The 18188-nt window shown below is 37.2% G+C and overlaps 1 protein-coding gene across 1 annotated transcript in view; it reads left to right on the forward strand.

Moving 5' to 3' along the window:
* The window catches only part of LOC134531678 (uncharacterized), a 69004-nt gene that overhangs the window by 18463 nt on the left and 32353 nt on the right, over positions 1–18188 (forward strand). Inside the window, exons 3-5 of the mRNA XM_063367475.1 lie at positions 5512–5645; positions 9326–9422; positions 16337–16569. Coding sequence (XP_063223545.1) covers positions 5512–5645; positions 9326–9422; positions 16337–16569 — 464 coding nt within the window. The remainder of the gene's footprint in view (positions 1–5511; positions 5646–9325; positions 9423–16336; positions 16570–18188) is intronic.

Here is an 18188-nt window from a genome sequence, read left to right on the forward strand (position 1 = left end):
AATGTCTCAGTGTCAGGGTCGACTATGTCAAAAAATAATGCAAGGTGTATAGTTTATGATGCCATGGTATTTTTTTTTTTGGCAATAAAGTTTCCGCATGAAAAAAATTACGAAACTTACTTTCGGAACGACACTTGTAATATATGATTCTGATAATTTCCTCCAACTTCAAGACTAAAAATTATAATTATAATAGTAGATACATGAAGAGAAACTGGTTAAACATGATATCAACTCTAAGAATCATTAACAGGTAATAGTGGGGTGTCAGTAAACCTAACTATTTTTTCATTGCATATAGCAGGTGGTTCATCAGTACTTAGAAAAGTGAATTTTATCTCAACGACAAATAATATAAAATCACCAGGATCGTCCTGGAGACGTGACTATCGCTTATCTATTGGAGTGAACAAGGCGAGGTGAAAGTGTGCTTGTTTGCTACTGCCTTACCCAGTATGGAGTAAAGGCGGACTGACCAGGTGTGGTTATTGCCGTCAGCCTAATCATCTGTGCCCAAGACTGAACATGCGGTCCATAAGAGTAATGCTAATTCCTTTTAAAAATGCATATCTTCTTCCACTCGAAGATCACATTTTGATCTACATATAATGCATAATAACGCATTATGTGCATGGATATCAGTCTCGTCATTTATCACATTTATCATTATGTGGATGGGTGCCACTACTTGCACACACGATTTCAACACACATTATGTAAAGTATCGTCGTAATCTCTGCCTATTATACTATACAGAAGAACACATTGCACATTTTTACATGGTTATTATTCTCTTTATTTTTTTATCTGGGCCTACCATGCAATGCACAAAAACATAGAATTAGATCAAATTACACATTATGTTCATGGCTGTCAATATGTTTATATTTAACTGGCTAAAGACACGGCTAATTTATTCTATTTGTGAGAAACCTTGATGATGAGCGCAGCTTGGCAGCTCCGACAAAGCCATCATCTCTGTAATGGTAGTGTTCGATGCTCATCTCTTAGGTTGGTTGTGGACTGTTGTCTTCCTTTATGTTTATCACGTTTCCTGGCTTGACGTTCTTGTGGGTCTCATGAAAATTAAAACGAAGTCCAAGGTAATTTTAGTAGGCATGAGACCACCTGCCTTAGAAGTTTTTAAGTTGATGTTATGTAAGCTGCCATCCAGAGAGTAGGTCAATCTTTTCATAGGGCAGATTATATTCTAGGGCATAATTAATGGAAATAGTATCAATTTGGGGCTCCGGACACAAGCTTCGGGCTGTGGTGCCATTGTACCAGCCGCCATATTGGATTGTTATGTCACGGCAGCCATCTTGGATGATATTGACCCTGGCAGCCATCTTGGATGACACCACGATTGCCATATTGGATTCCGCCTTTTAATTTTCTAGATATTTCCGCCATTTCGAAATTGATGTCACATCCGCCATTTTTTCTAGAACTTTCCCCCATCTTGGATGCGAGAACATTCCGCCATTTTGAATTATGACATCATGTCCAAAATCTCGCTGTTCTAGCAAGTAAATATTTTGCACGAACAGAGTGACTAGCACAATGAAGGTCACTGGCCTAGTCCGACATTATACTAGCTAAAAATAGCTTGAATGACTCCCTCTTATACTTTTTTTCCTTTTGCGGGAACTTTATCGATTTTTTACACACGTATAAATCTCATTCTTGCCGTATTTAGCAAGATCAGTTTTCGTTGTCTAGTGAGTTAGTGATGCATCCAGAATACTTTCAAGATCCTTAAATCTTTTCATCTTTGTACATTCTATAATTCAATCATGTCGCAAATTCGAGAATCCGAGGCCTTTACGCACTTGTCTACGGTGACCAGGTACTCTAGTAATTCGTTTTTCGTACTTTCTACTTTTGACCGTGTAGCAAAATATATTTGCTGTTTTCGGCGTCGTGAGACTTGATAACAGTATTCAGTTCGGTAGTGCGATTGTTACGACTGAATTCCGAAATTCTACGACTTTTTTATATAACGATAAACTGATCAAAACATGGTTTGTACAAGTTCTTATACATGAGCCAGTCCTTGACTATAACTAGGAATCCGTGCTCGTTTTTCCAGCACAAAGAGTACGTCTCTTTGAATTCCTGAAACGTCATGTCGGTGTTTACATGATCGTCGTAAGCGTAACGGTAATAAAGCTCGTCCATACGAAACAACACTATGACATTCGTATTGTCATGCATTAGATATTTAGGTATTTTTCTGTACTTTGACATAGGTGAACACAGTTTACTTTTGCATGTCTTCCCATGGAAAAGCACTCTTGTATTAGCCTTTCTTCTTGCACACTATGTCGTTGAAAAATATTGCAGAATTAGTTCATGCTTCGCTATAAGTCACCACATTTATATTATCATTAAACATAAAATATTCCAGGCCTTCCATCGACCGTAGAATCGTAGCCAAACACTGGTATTCTGGTTGTTGCAGTGACTTGGAGAACAGGTACACGTTCTGGAACCAAAGACTGTTTGGTTCTTCCAGCAAACTCAGTAGAACGCACGTTTTCCCACAGTTGGACAGGCCTACTATCATGAATTTTACATAAGAAGGTAATAACGAACCATGATTCGCGTGTACTAGCTTCGACGTCTTGCAAAATGCGCACGGGCAAGAACTCTTCTTTCTTGACGACTTGCATTGTACTTACGAAATTTTATAAAAACAAACACATTTATACTTTTAGCTCAGTTGTAAGTAATGTCCCAAAGATGTAAAAACAAACACATAGGTGTTGTCCATACAGACTTGTATACTCTGGCTACATATTTTGTGGTTCAGGAACGAAACTAACCAAAAATCAGCTAAGAATGAAATAAGCATAAATTTTCTTGGCGATAAGTGCAAACAGAAAGATGTTGCTTATTCTCTCAGCAAGGTTCTGGAATCTAGACACCAAGCTGACGGGATATTGGCTTAGGAAGCTGAAGATATAAGTAACTCATCAGAAGTAGGACTAGGAGTATAAATCGCGTTTTGGGGCGTATGCAAGGTAAACGATGACTAAATTATGAATGGGTGCCCCTCAAGACCAAGGCTCACACGCATAAGCCTGATGGAGGTCTGGGAAAGCTAAAGAAAAATAGACAAACAGTAGTATATAAAAGTATGTCCGAGACCTGGGTTCTGGGTGTGGTGCCGGTGCCGATGTCCGCGATCTTCGATTGTGACTTCACGGCGGCCATCTCAAATGACCTTTGACCTTGACATCGACCTTCAAAATTTATCAAAATTTGCCAAAAATTCATCAATATTCGCCAAAATTTCCAAATTTTTTGGAAAAACATTTTGCCAAAAAATATCAAAAAATTTGAAAAATAAAAGATGTCCCTATTTCGAGGGGAATACTCCCGTTTGGAGGGAAAATTTCCCGTTTTAGTCCTCAAAAATGCCAATGGCTTGAAAATTCCCCAACGATGCATACATTATCCGGCGACAGCCACCCTAAGCCTCCGAGGTCATTACCTTGACCATTAGGATGTCACGGCCGCCATCTTGAACTATGACGTAGCCGTTGCAAATATCGTTGCAAGCTCCATCTTTAAATACGTATTTTTATGCAACAAAATCGAGAAAAAAATTAAAAAAGTAAAAATTTAAATTTAAATAAAAACATTCCGCCATTTTAGATTATGATATCATGGCTGCCATATTGGACATCTGTAATTATTATTAAAAAATTGGAAAACAATTTAATTTATTAAAATTAAACAAAATATTAATTTAAAAAGCAATTACATCATGGTGTATTTGGCTCCAACATAGTGAAGGCAAAAATAAAAATGGCGACCGATCCTTTCTCCACGGAAGACATCGGCAGACTGACCTCCCACCACTAATACCACTGAATATATATTCAATGCTTATACTAAGGTATATATCGCCATCTTGTTTTCGTCAGGATGCTGCCGTCATATGGTGAACTGGGTTCAGTTGAATTGAGCTTAAACGTTATGTAAGCCTAATAGCAATATTTGTTTCATTTATTTGATATAAATAATTATGTGTGTATATAATTTGTTTAAATGAATCAGTAAATACAATACATATTATTTTTTCACGTTATCGGCTTAAAACATTTGTTATATTTTAAGTAATTTATTTACTACAATCAGTCCATTTGTCTTTCCATTTTTAGATTTGAACATGTGTCCATTTTGGAATATTTAATCATAAAAATTTTAAACTCGCACTTAAAATAAATATTCAGTCATATTTCTTTCTTTTTTTAATTATGACCCGAGTAACTTGTTGATTAAATGCATTTCGTAATTAAATATCCCTTAAATGTTCTCAAACCTAGTTCGTAATCTTAATAATTCGTGGTGAAATTGGCTGTTAATGAGTAAATGTTTTTAAAAATCCAATTATTTTTCTATATATGTTCTTCAGTAACTCAAAATACAAGGTAACAATCATTCAATTTTATTTTCACACTAAACAATAACCTTTGTTTTTCCTCCATAAAATACTGACCACAATATGTGTACCTCCATCATCATATTCAAACATATTCCTGAAGAATGATTTAGCTCTTTTTACGCATTATCGTAAAAACTTAGATTGTAGGAATATCTTTACCCATTAAAATGTACCTAACAGTATTTATTAATCTTTGTCGAATGTTTACAAAGGGTCTTTGCAAAAACCAATGAATTTTGGGGAAAAAATCTTTAACACGTATACTTATTTATCATATGAATTATCATGAAGAATTAGTTTAATGTAAATTTTATGAGATTGCGCAGCATAATAAAAATAAACACATAGACTATCAACTGTAATACTTTTTTTTTTGTTTGAAACAAATATATTTATAAAGTAATAATGACTGCTATACAAAAAAATCAAATAATTAATCACAAACGATACAAAAGTATTAAAAATAAATTTAAAATATTACATTTATTTTAAACTATAACTGCAAAAAATATAAAAAATATTTTACTATAAAAACAAATACAAAGTTTTTACCGGTACAAAATAAAGTTGGTTATTGGAGACATAAGTTGAAGTTTATAATGCTTTCGTAAATGAAAAAAAAAAACTTTCTTTATTTAATTGAAAATACAGAATGAAATCGTTTTAATTAAAACATTTAATATCCGCCAGATTCCACACTTCTTAATAACTTTCATGTGTTTATCTTCTTCAAAAATCATCCGATACAATTGTCCTGCCATTTTGATGTCCTCGAAACTTCGTGTAGGAAGTCATACGCTTGAAATTTGGCGACTTAAGTTAAACTCCGGGTAAAGTTACTTGTGGGTAAAATACAAATAATGATTAATCAGCGCTTAACTATGTGCTCTTAAACGTAACACAAAGTCAAATATATATGGTGTCATTGACCCTAAGTTACTTTCACGTACACAATTATAAGTTAGATATGTTTTGTGTTTTTGTTAGGAGTAAGATAATGTGTACTGGATACTTATATTACAGTGACAAAATGTATTTCTTTCGATTTGTTGCAGAATCGGTTGTTGGCAGAGAGGGCATTATCTGGACTTCTGGATTTCTAGTTCCCACCAAAACTCATGGGAAATTAAACATTTATTTCACAGACGTGGAGCCATTTGAAGGACCTTACAACATTGCTTCAAATGACGTAAGTTCACACAGCAGTTAGTTGATAGTGTGCCAGTGTAGCTGCTAGCTGAAGCTACGTGTTGGGCACTTGTAGCAGCGACGCACGGCTGATAGAAGGTAGACTCACTTACAAAGCCCTCAAGAGTAAACTTTCCTAAGGAGGAGGCCCCTTTTGAGATTAAAAATTTTTTAATGCATGAGTTTAACCTGATTAGAAGTATATAATGGCCAAGACTGGCCAAATATTATTCTTATGGGATTACGGTTTTGTGGTGGATTGCAGTTGTGACTTGGTAATCATAACAAATAAGCAATATTCGGGTGTGTTTGCCTCTCGAAGCCTATGATTGGCACCTCAGCGGCCATCTTGTATGACGCCACATCCGCCACCTTGGCATCAGCTATTTAGAAATTCTGTATATATTTAGCTAAAAATTTTGGAAAGAATCCAAAATTCGTCAAAAAAAATCACTTATTAATTTACTGATAGATGAAATTGAATTATGTCCCTAGTTCAATACTTGCTGGATAAAAAAATATTTTTGTCAAAAAATACTTATTTAATAAAATATTATGAAAAACCCTAAATTAGTCATACATTCGTCATCCACCAGCCTGCAATTAAACCGATTCGATTAATTCATGTCCTTGGTTGGATCCTTGGTAAATCCAAAAATGTTTATTTTAGAAAAAACACTTACTTAATCAAACATGGTAAAAAAAACCTACAACGGCTTTAAATCTCATCCACCACCCTCAGTAAGCTGCCGATGCCAGCTTGGCTACCATATTGGAAATTCGTAATTATAAACCTTAAAATTTTGTAAAAAAAAAATTGGAAATTCCTAAAAATTTAGAAATTAATATACTGATTGATTCAATTGATTCCAGTCCTTGGTTCATTCCCTGCTCGATGAAAAAAAATATTTCAGAACAAAAAAATATATAAATTTATTTTAATTCAACATTGAAGTGACAGGTTCAAGGAAATAGACACAAAATTAAAAAAAATTAATAACATAAATGTATTAAGTACAAACAAGGAATTAACTAGTAGTAGTATAGGAATGGAGCTCCTGGCACAGGGTTTATAGCAATGGTGTCGATTTGTTGGCCACCATCTTGGATTCTGACGTCACTGTGACTATTTTTGATGACCTTGAACTTTGATCATGGATTTAAAATTTCCCCAATATTTGCCAAATTTAACTCAAATTTTGCCAAAAAAAAGTCATCATTTCGCAAAAATTTTACATTGCGCGTTCATTGCATGTTCTGTGTTTACACTGCGTGTTCATTAGGTGTTCAGTGTGTAGGCCTACATTGCGTTTTCATTGCATGTATTGTGTGTTCTTTTCTTTTGTTGAATGTGTGTCGTTTCGTTAAATTTGTGTAGTCAAGACTCGAGTCAGGTCATGATTTACCTCGTTGTTCGGAGATGCCTGGTTTCTTACGGCTGATATTGAACATGAAATGTTTAAAATGTTCGTGAGTATCGAAGAAAAAAATATCTCTTGGTTTGGAGATGCTTGACCTGTCTTAAGATTTGTTGTTTCATATTGTTCGTGGCGATGTCCTTTTTGTGGCGTATGTTCTGGGTTCAACTCTGGTCAACGCACTACAACATCTTTCGGGGCACAAATTTGTCTTTGGTAGGCTCGTTTTATACTCTCGTTCCGTTTTTCGTACTTTGAGGCTATTCCAACAAGTACTTTTCATGTACCGGGTTATGATATCAGAGACGTTTTATACGTATTAGTGGGAGAGCCAGGAAGCAACGCCATGTGCGCCGCGTGTCTTGAGGCCAAGTGATTGGTTACCTGACACTTCTGCAAGTTTGCGCATCTTGCCCCGCGCGCCGGCAAACGACTCTCTTCCAGGGCAACCTCTACCATAGTTTTTTAAAAACTATGTGGTTAACGTGCTTTAATTTAGGTACTTTGACTAATCGTACGTGAATACTTTAAACTCCATAAGAATTGGAAGTTATTTTTCTACACTAGGCAAAAAAAATTCAATGTTGGTGTGTGGGTTTCGCACACATGGGCCTTACCGCATGAGTAAATAGCACTTGTTATGAGCTATATTCTCTAGCTGTTTCATGTGATATTGGATTTTTTTTTGTTATTATATTCCGGACCTTAAACTGATAATATATAATCAATCAATTTAATTAACTATGTACTACCTGGTATCGAACGGCAGTGGCCTGCAGCAAACGAAAACAAGATGGCCGCCATGTTCTTCTGGCTGACGTTATATCTGCCAGAAAGAAGGCACCCCCATTGGGTCCTGTGGTCTCCGCTACTAGCAAACACATTCATGACCAACTTTGAAAAGACTTTGGAAATATGAAATAAATATTTTGCTCAAGAATTCGGCTGCAATGTAAAAAAAACTACCCTAACTAATTAATCTCTGCATTAGCTTGAAAAATTGTCGTTACCTAAATTGACGAAGAAATGGTCGATCCTACCCCAGGTGGTGGTACTTCAATTCTTGGGTAGCGGTTGCAGGAATCGAGAAACGCTGAACAAGTTAGTAAAATGCTTGTTTGTAATTGTAGTAGTTAAAATTTTTGTAATAAATGTTATTTAAAAAAAATTAGTTGTGTTATTTTTGGAACGTCGAACATTGTATTTGTTTTAAAATATAAAATTGAAGAGATATGTAACCGAATAAATGTGTTTAGCCTAAAATGACTCTTTTTCAACGATAAAAGATCGAACCGAGAACAGGAAACGATCGATCCAATCAATATATTAAGAGTTTTTTTTATTATTTTTGGAATTTTTTTCCAAATTTTCCAAATATTTTATGATCTGCAAGTAATTAATGTGATATTAAATAAAATAAAAATTAGTACTGTAAGACGGAACTACCTTAATAGAAAAACAGTACGCTTGTATTCAGTGATTTAGGACAATTATTGGAACCAGAAGTTAGAATGAATGGACCGGAAATCGAACCTGAGTATTCTCGAATGCGAGTCTTGAGTTTGACTATAGCGTTACCATCTCGGAAAGATACATAGGTGTTGGTGGTAGTGTGCCATATGTGTGTTAGGCTGGGTTCACAATTAAAAAACATAAACGAGTCCGTAGCAGGCCATGCGCAAAACTGTGAATACGACTTGTGCGAAATCTGTTCACAATTGAAATCTTATATACTGTTTATTTCAGCCAATGAAATTTTTTGATGTATCCGACATCTGTTGGCAGTGTTAGTAAGCAACTATATTATCTACCAAATGATTTTCCCATGACATCTTATCAGTAATTTGTGAGCACAGTTTCTCAACACAGAACATTTTTAGTTTACCATTCTAAACACGGCAATTTTTTCATTTACAATATCTGATAGTGACTTGTAATGAAAGCATTAATTATTTTTATAGCAATAATTACACCTGAGTATTGTAATATTTCGAAAATTTCCTGCCGCCATATGATTGATAAATATAAACAGTTCTCTAGTCCGGCAAAATGTCGCCCTACTCAACTCTCATTATTTGTTGCGCCCTGCCTCCGTAACAGAAATAAAAAAATATATTCAGTTCCTTTCTCTGCGCACGACCTGTCTCCCCTGCGCTATTGTGGATCAGTAGGTGGCGGTAAAACCTGGCGCGCACGACCTACCGTTACTGTTACTGTTGTTTACCAACTGTGCGACGTGCACCCAACCTGAGATGCTGTGCAGGCCCAGGACTGGTCGTACCACCGCGTCATCTGGGCAGACGTCAACCACGACGGCTCCCTGGACGCTGTGGCCGCGAGGTTCGATGCGCCCTTCGACGGTGAGTTGCGTCTCGCTTCAGAGGACTCGCGTAGACAGAAGTCTTTTTTCATTTATGGGGATCGTAACCTAGCACAACTCAGAAACACGTAATAAAGAATTTTATAACCTATGTGAGTTATACGTTATGTACTTCTAACTTATCTATTTCTAACTGTTGTGTGGTTCTGACTGAGGTATAACTATTATAGTTGTGTGTGTTTTTTTTTAAAAAATCATTGTGCTGTTGAGTTAACTTATTCAGCTTTGTGTGTTTACAAGTTAAGTGTTTCTAATTTTTGAAAGTTTAATATCTTTTAATTTGTGTTATTAATTATTTATACACGACAATATCCAGTACTAGGCCAAATTTTTTTTTTCGTGCGTGATTCTAAACTATGACATTTATAAGTTAGATTTTATTTAGTTAGCTTGTTTGTTGGTGTTTGGTAATTTATGGTGTTGCAACTTATATTAGTTCTAAGATGTGATATTCTTTATGATTTATTACGGTTGTGTGGTTCGTCATGTGTTTTTAAGTTATGTATGACTTTTCTAGGTTGTATTATTGGAATTTACTATCATTTTATCAGTTTGGGCTCTTTTAATTGGCCTGACTCAGACTTGCGTGTTTATAAACTATAACATTTCCAATTTGTTTTTTATAACATATAGTAATAGCAGTTATTAGCTACATCATGCATTTAAGTTGTGTGGTCCACAGTTGTGAATTTATAAGTTACTTGTTTCGTATAATGTTCTTAGTTGTTTTACGTATGATAGTTAAAAGTTATAATTTTATACTTTATAAGCAATTCAATTATGCGGATCATGAATAATTAGTGAAACATTCGTTTGCGTTTTTGTGGCGTATCATTTTTACATGTTCTTGCATTTTGCCTCTACATAACTTCTTACTTGAACTGTTAGAAATGAATTACCATCTTATACCACTCTGTATGTGCAACATAAGAAACCACATTTTAAGAAATTTATGTATTTCCCAGCAGACTGCATTCTCGTAAATTATTGGGATTCAACTATTAACACAAATTGAAAGAAACCATGTCGATATAAATCATAAATTTTACACATAAAAAATTAGCAATAGTCAAATCTATTCAAAGAAAATATTTTATCCAGCGAGTTATATTATTTAAAGCGGAAACTCAACAAAAATTATTCAAAATTACAAATTTTATATTAAAAAATACCAACAATATATAAAACTCGCAATACTAAAATAGTCTCGTTTAATAAACTTAAAATAATTTAAAAATAGTTTTTAGAACTAAAACTTATTTCACTGTATGTAAACTATTCGCATAAATTTAGACTAATGATTCTTTAATTTGTAGAATAAACTTTTAGTTTATAATATTAATATTTAATAGGACACAGAAGGCATTACATAATACGTTAAAAACTGTAAACGGGATAAATATGAGTTATATATTTGTTAGCCTTGTGCAGTTTGAGTAACCTTTGCTAGGTGTTTTTCGCTTGTTTACCTATTATGTGTCCATTTATATTGTAGGTGGTGTAAAAAATGGCGGGATGGTTATTAAAATAAATTGTTATAAGTTACTGTAAAAATAATTTTATGATTTCCAGTTAAAATGTAACTTGAGTGTTTTGGTTTTACTTCTGCACAATTACCATCAGCTTATCAAAACATAGGGGGAAACGTAAATTAAAAATTTTAACACTCACTCGGTGAAACAGAAAATAGCTGCGAGCGATTACAGCAGTTCCGACTGGATCGTAAGTTTCTTCGTCCTCTACAGGGCGTTTTCTGAGGGAAGTTTAACCACCTTAAACATACGGACTTAAATTAAATAAAAATAAAATAACACGTTAACACTCATTCCAAAAGTATGCAGAGTTATTTTAAAAATTCTAAACTCTAAAAGCATTATTTTTAAATTGAAAGGTTTTACAAATTTAAGTTACATCTCAGTACTAGTTATAGATAGTCTTACACAATGGCTTATATAATTTAAGAGTTCTAAAAGTTAAGACGGGTTACTTAAAATTATCTTAAAACGTATGAATGATTACTTATTAGATAAGATTATTCATTTATCGCGATTTTCGTGAAGATAATTTTTTTCTTTTGCACATTGAACTCAGACCTCACCTGCCCTCAGGTGCATTACGAACTTACATGTTTAGATCTGAAGGACCTTTTCAGCAGCGGCTCGTTCAGCCAACCGACTCGTAACCTCTGAGGAGCAGCAACTCCCCCTCCCTCCCCCCAACCACTGGAGCCCACCCAAGGAGCCTCGGTCACATGCTCCAGAACGTTCCAAGACCATCCCCTTGCCAAATGTCTAAGCCGAGGTCCAGGGCGAACTGCGTAGCTGCGGCACGCGAGAGTAGCCGGCGCTACTCAGGCCGCCGTGCCGGGCGCACGGCTGTGGTAGCGCCGCACGGTGGGGAGTGGTGTGCTGGCACAACTTGTCACGCCTCCGCCACCCAGATGCAACACAGATTTAAGTACGATGGTGATAGAAATTCTGAACGGTGATAAAATCGACATTTTACGGTCTTCACGAGGTGCTAGCTGTAGTTCCTGTCTCTACACGTGCCAGAAGTTGGTTTTGTTGCAAATCACTATGATGCTCTCATCTCCAAATTACATTATTTTATATTACTATTGGTTCTTTTCTGTACTTTGGAAACGATATATTTACAGATGTCCTCAGTCAATTATAGCCTGTAACCATTTTTAACATAATTTATATTAGATTCTAATAAAAAAAAATTAAAGGCACATTTTCTTTTATAGAAACTGTATTTTTAAGTAATTACTCGATTCAGTTTGACCAGATCTTTGGTCGTAGTAACTCCTAATACCGGCAAAATGCATAATCCGGTTGATACTGCACGCTACAGCCTTTAAAAGGTGAAGCATTTGGAAACGACTAGGGTGTTGTTCTATTTACCGGTATTAAATATGTATTCATTGAAAAAAAATTTCTGACAGTTGAGTAGTTTTAGCATAAAAAACAGACAGACACCACTAGATTCACATAGCTATATGTATAAATCTAAAACTATAAAATAATTGGTCATAATTCATTAGCAAAATACGAGTGTTAACTAAGAAGGATTTCCGATGTAAAAACTCTTAATACCTCAGGTGAAATGAATAATTTGGAGAATATTAATTACAGGATATACTTGATCAATGAGGAGTAATTAAACATAAAAATTGGTTGTCTGTAAAGTCGGTTTACGGACGAAAGTTTAACGTGACAACGTCATAACAAAACATTGATGAAATGATTGATCCAGAAGAAAAGGAAATATTATATTCGGCCTGAAACTGAGCCGTAATAGGTTTTTGCAACCAAACCAGTTAGGCATTAAAAATATTATATTCTTTGAGGAGAATTTTTTTTTAATTTTTCTATCTTTTGTATGATAAAATCTACCTCTGCATACTTTTATAGGTAAATTGAATCACTTTTATTGAATTATCACTATTTTGTATCCATATGGATACAAAATAGTGAAATGAAATGTACAATTTAATTAATAAATTTACTTTTATTTGCATTCATTAATTCAAATATATTTATTACTTTTGAAATGTTGCGTGCGCCGTATTTATTTTTACAAGTTCAAAAAAAAAAGTTTCGCAGCTGCCGGAAGTTAGCGATGCTGACCGCACGGCCACGAGGCCATACTTGAAAAATAATAGTTTTAGATGTTATATACATATTTATAAATATTTTGTTTACGGTAGGGGAATAATATTATTTCGTTTTTATAACACGATTTTATAACAAATACGCATCCCAAAAACACCAAACTTATTTATAATGTGTTACAATATTATTTAAAATATTGTGCAAAAGATCCCGGGTGTAATTTGAATTATTTGTGTAACTGTCATAACACCATTGTTGGTTAAACACGTTTTTGAATATTCAACATTACTTTTAAATAACCGTACCGATTGTGCTGAAAATTGGTGGACGATCGTTAAATTACATAATATTAATAATTCAAACGACGAAAATATGATTGAAAAGTCAAATCGATGGTTGTTCCAATCGAGTGGAAGAGAGATGTCACGCATGCGTACAATGAGCAAACAGGACACATCCGTAGTGGGACATCCGTAGTGGGACATCCGTAGTGGGACATTTTTTCGTGCGTGCAGCCGGCGTTCATCGATTTATTAGACGTTGTCACGTCAAAAAACTGCAGTACTATATAAAAGTATGTTTTCGCCTAATGTATTTAGGACTATGGCTGGGTGGCTAACTAAGCTATAAATTCTGAAAAAATTCTAAAATTTATTTAAAAAATCACTTATTAATTAACTGATTGTTTTAACATATTTCCGTCCTGGGTTTGATACTTTCTCGATGAAAAAAAAAATATTTTAGGCAAAATATAATATTTATTGGATAAAATATGCTAAAATATCCTAGAATAGGCATAAATTATTCATCTGTCAGCCTCGAATTGATTCGATCGATTTCTGTTCTTTGTTATATCCTTTCCCAATACAAAAAAAAACGTATTTTTAGGGGGGAAAAGACTTATTTAATAAACCATTGTGAAAAAAAGTACAAGTGGATTAAATTTACGAAACTTAATTACTTACAAAACTAAAAAAAAATAAATAACTAGATCATTTCTTCAAAAACATTTTAAAAAATATTTAACTTCTAAAAAATTCTTATACAGTTCTTAAAAACCAGTTCCAGCAAGTAACTGGCGACTGTCGCGGTTTACACTGCCGCTCTTGGCTAGTTTGGGACAAGCTGCCTTTTAGAGTTGTCTGTACCTGGGGAACAGATCTAATAGTTCCTTTACACATAGGAAAGTCAAAGTCAGTATTACGTTTAGTGTTCACTGCCTCTCAAATGGTTTTCTTTTATTTTGATATAATTGACACCACAACTTCTAAAAATTATAATTTTAAACAATTTCAGGGACCCCTTTCATTTCATACCCATTATATTATTTACTATATAAATCTATTACAAGGAATTATAAATTCTTAACACCCAAAAATTATTTTAACGCCCAATAGAAAATGACTGCCTCTGAAACTTGTTAAAGGAAATATTATTTTCTACATATCTGCTTACAAGTTCATTTAAGTTTTATTTAAATTATTTTACCGCGCCTAGTAAAGTCTCGATTATAACAAATTAGAAGGCGTGAAGTGCTTTAATGAAAAGTATATCATTTTCAGCAATAGTAAAATTAGAGTGATATATTTTTCCTTACATAGATACCAACCTCGTTTTCACAAATTAAGAAATTGTTTTAATTATAGCTACATAATTACAAAAATTCTTTTACATATCAAAGAGGAAAAACGTTTTAAGAATTATCAAATTTCTGTTTATTCTAAAAGGGAATTATTAATACCTGTGTTTTAAAGTATACTATTACAATTAATTTTTTTTATTTATCCCCGTTTCACCTTTTTTAATTACTTATTTTAAAAAGTATAAACATTGATAGGCAAATTGTTACTTATGTTTTTAATGGAAAGATGGTTTACTTCCACTATAATTTTAGTTATAAAACCAAAATCATCCTGTTTTATATTAAAAATTAAAAAAAATTGGAAAAACTGTTAAAAGAGGTTCTTCGTTTTTTAATACATATTTATCTTACTCAATACCTTACTTTATGCTTGATAATATTGTTATTAGCATAATGTGAGAAATAGCTGGGTTCGTATGGTAAACCCAAATTAATTGGTTCAGATTTATTTATTACTAATGTCTACACTATAAATTTAATGAATGCACTCAAGATCTCAGTCCAAAACAATTAGTCTTATACTGGTCATTGAAACATTAACACTTTCCACTGGAGCTTGGCTCGACAGTGGCTCGCTCTTCTGTCCGCCTGTGTCCGCTTCCTTCGCACACTCACCCACACCTTGCCGCAGCACAGTCCCCAACTATCGCTCGTCGCACCCGACTGGCTCACCAGGCCTTCTCGCAGGTATCGCCTCCCTATAGGTCCGGTTCCCTACCAAGGGCCACTTGTCCTCTTAACCTCTCGCTGATCACACGGGTATCGCCACCATCACTAGTAGGAGACTCTATCCGCTGCTCCACTCTTCGCTCTTCGCTCGGAACTCTCGCGGAGGCCGGCGTCTCTGCTTTTATACCCTTGCCAGACTTTCTAGAACAGACTGGGGGGGGGGTTGAATTGTCGCGTCACCTTGGGCCGACCCGACACCCGAAAAGTCTATAAAGGCGGTGTTTATTCGCGCCATTCCACGCGGCGGCCTCGGGAAACCCGCAGGATTCCCAGGCCGCTAAGAGGGTCATTGACAATGGCCTGAGGTGTGACGGTGCTAGGGGTTCCTTGAAGGAGTGGTGAGGGGTAGGTAGCGAGGACCCGTGTAATCCGGCCAGGCACACATGGCCTGCCTCACGTCAGTTGCCATGCGGGGCCATCAGCCAGCTCCGAACCTGACGCGCATCGCCTTCCTGCCTGCATTCGTAACAGGAGTTACAAAAATTGACAATAATTACTCTATCCAACTCGCCCTACATTCACCCCTTTGCAATCCAATTTAAAAATATAATTTAAAAAAAAACACAACATTTTTAATGTGCTATTTGTGCTTGTATTCTTACATCCGATTTAAGTAGATTCTGTGATTTAAATTGTCCTCCCTAAAACTTACCTGTAACGTCCATTAGGGGTAAAATTTCTGAAACTGGTGTATAAGAGATAGTAGTTTTAAAATGATCTAATTAAGCATTAAAATGTAGTAACAGAGTTTTTTATGTTTTACATATGTACCTACTTAATTTGCCAGTAAGGAAACCCTACACTAAGAGCACATAGAACACAGTGTATGTTGGGTAAGGACCCGGCACGGCTGCAGTGTTGCAATGTTAGTGTTGCAGTGTTGCAGTGTTGCTTCCTGTGCTGCAGGCTCCCCGCGCCAGAAGCAGCTCCTGTGGCTGGAGAACCCTGGGAATGGCTTCCTGGAAGGCTGGAGACAGCACGTCGTGGCCGAGAACGCGTCTGACGTCCACTTCCAGCTGACTCACCTGACCACTCCCGACGGCGTCAGACACCAGGTGCTCATCAGTGCGGAGTTCTTCAACGAGAGACTGACCCTGCGCTACAGCGAGCAGGGCAACTTCTGGACCGACAACCGCCTGGTGAGTGGTTTCACTAGCAGACCCAGGGCATGTCTTCAACGAGAGACTGACCCTGCGCTACAGCGAGCAGGGCAACTTCTGGACCGACAACCTCCTGGTGAGTGCTTTTCACTAGCAGACCCAGGGCATGTCTTCAACGAGAGACTGACCCTGCATTACAGCGAGCAGGGCAACTTCTGGACCGACAACCGCCTGGTGAGTGCTTTCACTAGCAGACCCAGGGCATGTCTTCAACGAGAGACTGACCCTGCGCTACAGCGAGCAGGGCAACTTCTGGACCGACAGGCGCCTGGTGAGTGCTTTTCACTAGCAGACCCAGGGCATGTCTTCAACGAGAGACTGACCCTGCGCTACAGCGAGCAGGGCAACTTCTGGACCGACAACCGCCTGGTGAGTGCTTTTCACTAGCAGACCCAGGGCATGTCTTCAACGAGAGACTGACCCTGCGCTACAGCGAGCAGGGCAACTTCTGGACCGACAACCGCCTGGTGAGTGCTTTTCACTAGCAGACCCAGGGCATGTCTTCAACGAGAGACTGACCCTGCGCTACAGCGAGCAGGGCAACTTCTGGACCGACAACCGCCTGGTGAGTGCTTTTCACAAGCAGACCCAGGGCATGTCTTCAACGAGAGACTGACCCTGCGCTACAGCGAGCAGGGCAACTTCTGGACCGACAACCGCCTGGTGAGTGCTTTTCACTAGCAGACCCAGGGCATGTCTTCAACGAGAGACTGACCCTGCGCTACAGCGAGCAGGGCAACTTCTGGACCGACAACCGCCTGGTGAGTGCTTTTCACTAGCAGACCCAGGGCATGTCTTCAACGAGAGACTGACCCTGCGCTACAGTGAGCAGGGCAACTTCTGGACCGACAACCGCCTGGTGAGTGCTTTTCACAAGCAGACCCAGGGCATGTCTTCAACGAGAGACTGACCCTGCGCTACAGCGAGCAGGGCAACTTCTGGACCGACAACGGCCTGGTGAGTGCTTTTCACTAGCAGACCCAGGGCATGTCTTCAAGAGAGACTGACCCTGCGCTACAGCGAGTAGGGCAACTTCTGGACCGACAACCGCCTGGTGAGTGCTTTTCACTAGCAGACCCAGGGCATGTCTTCAACGAGAGACTGACCCTGCATTACAGCGAGCAGGGCAACTTCTGGACCGACAACCGCCTGGTGAGTGCTTTCACTAGCAGACCCAGGGCATGTCTTCAACGAGAGACTGACCCTGCGCTACAGCGAGCAGGGCAACTTCTGGACCGACAACCGCCTGGTGAGTGCTTTTCACAAGCAGACCCAGGGCATGTCTTCAACGAGAGACTGACCCTGCATTACAGCGAGCAGGGCAACTTCTGGACCGACAACCGCCTGGTGAGTGCTTTTCACTAGCAGACCCAGGGCATGTCTTCAACGAGAGACTGACCCTGCGCTACAGCGAGCAGGGCAACTTCTGGACCAAAAACCGCCTGGTGAGTGCTTTCACTAGCAGACCCAGGGCATTTCTTCAACGAGAGACTGGCCCTGCACTACAGCGAGCAGCGCAACTTCTTGACCGACAACCGCCTGGTGAGAGCTTTCACTAGCAGACTAAACAGATTTTCACATAAAGAATATTCTTATTA

Source organism: Bacillus rossius, chromosome 5 (assembly GCF_032445375.1).
Source record: "Bacillus rossius redtenbacheri isolate Brsri chromosome 5, Brsri_v3, whole genome shotgun sequence".
Taxonomy (NCBI): Eukaryota; Metazoa; Arthropoda; class Insecta; order Phasmatodea; family Bacillidae; genus Bacillus; species Bacillus rossius.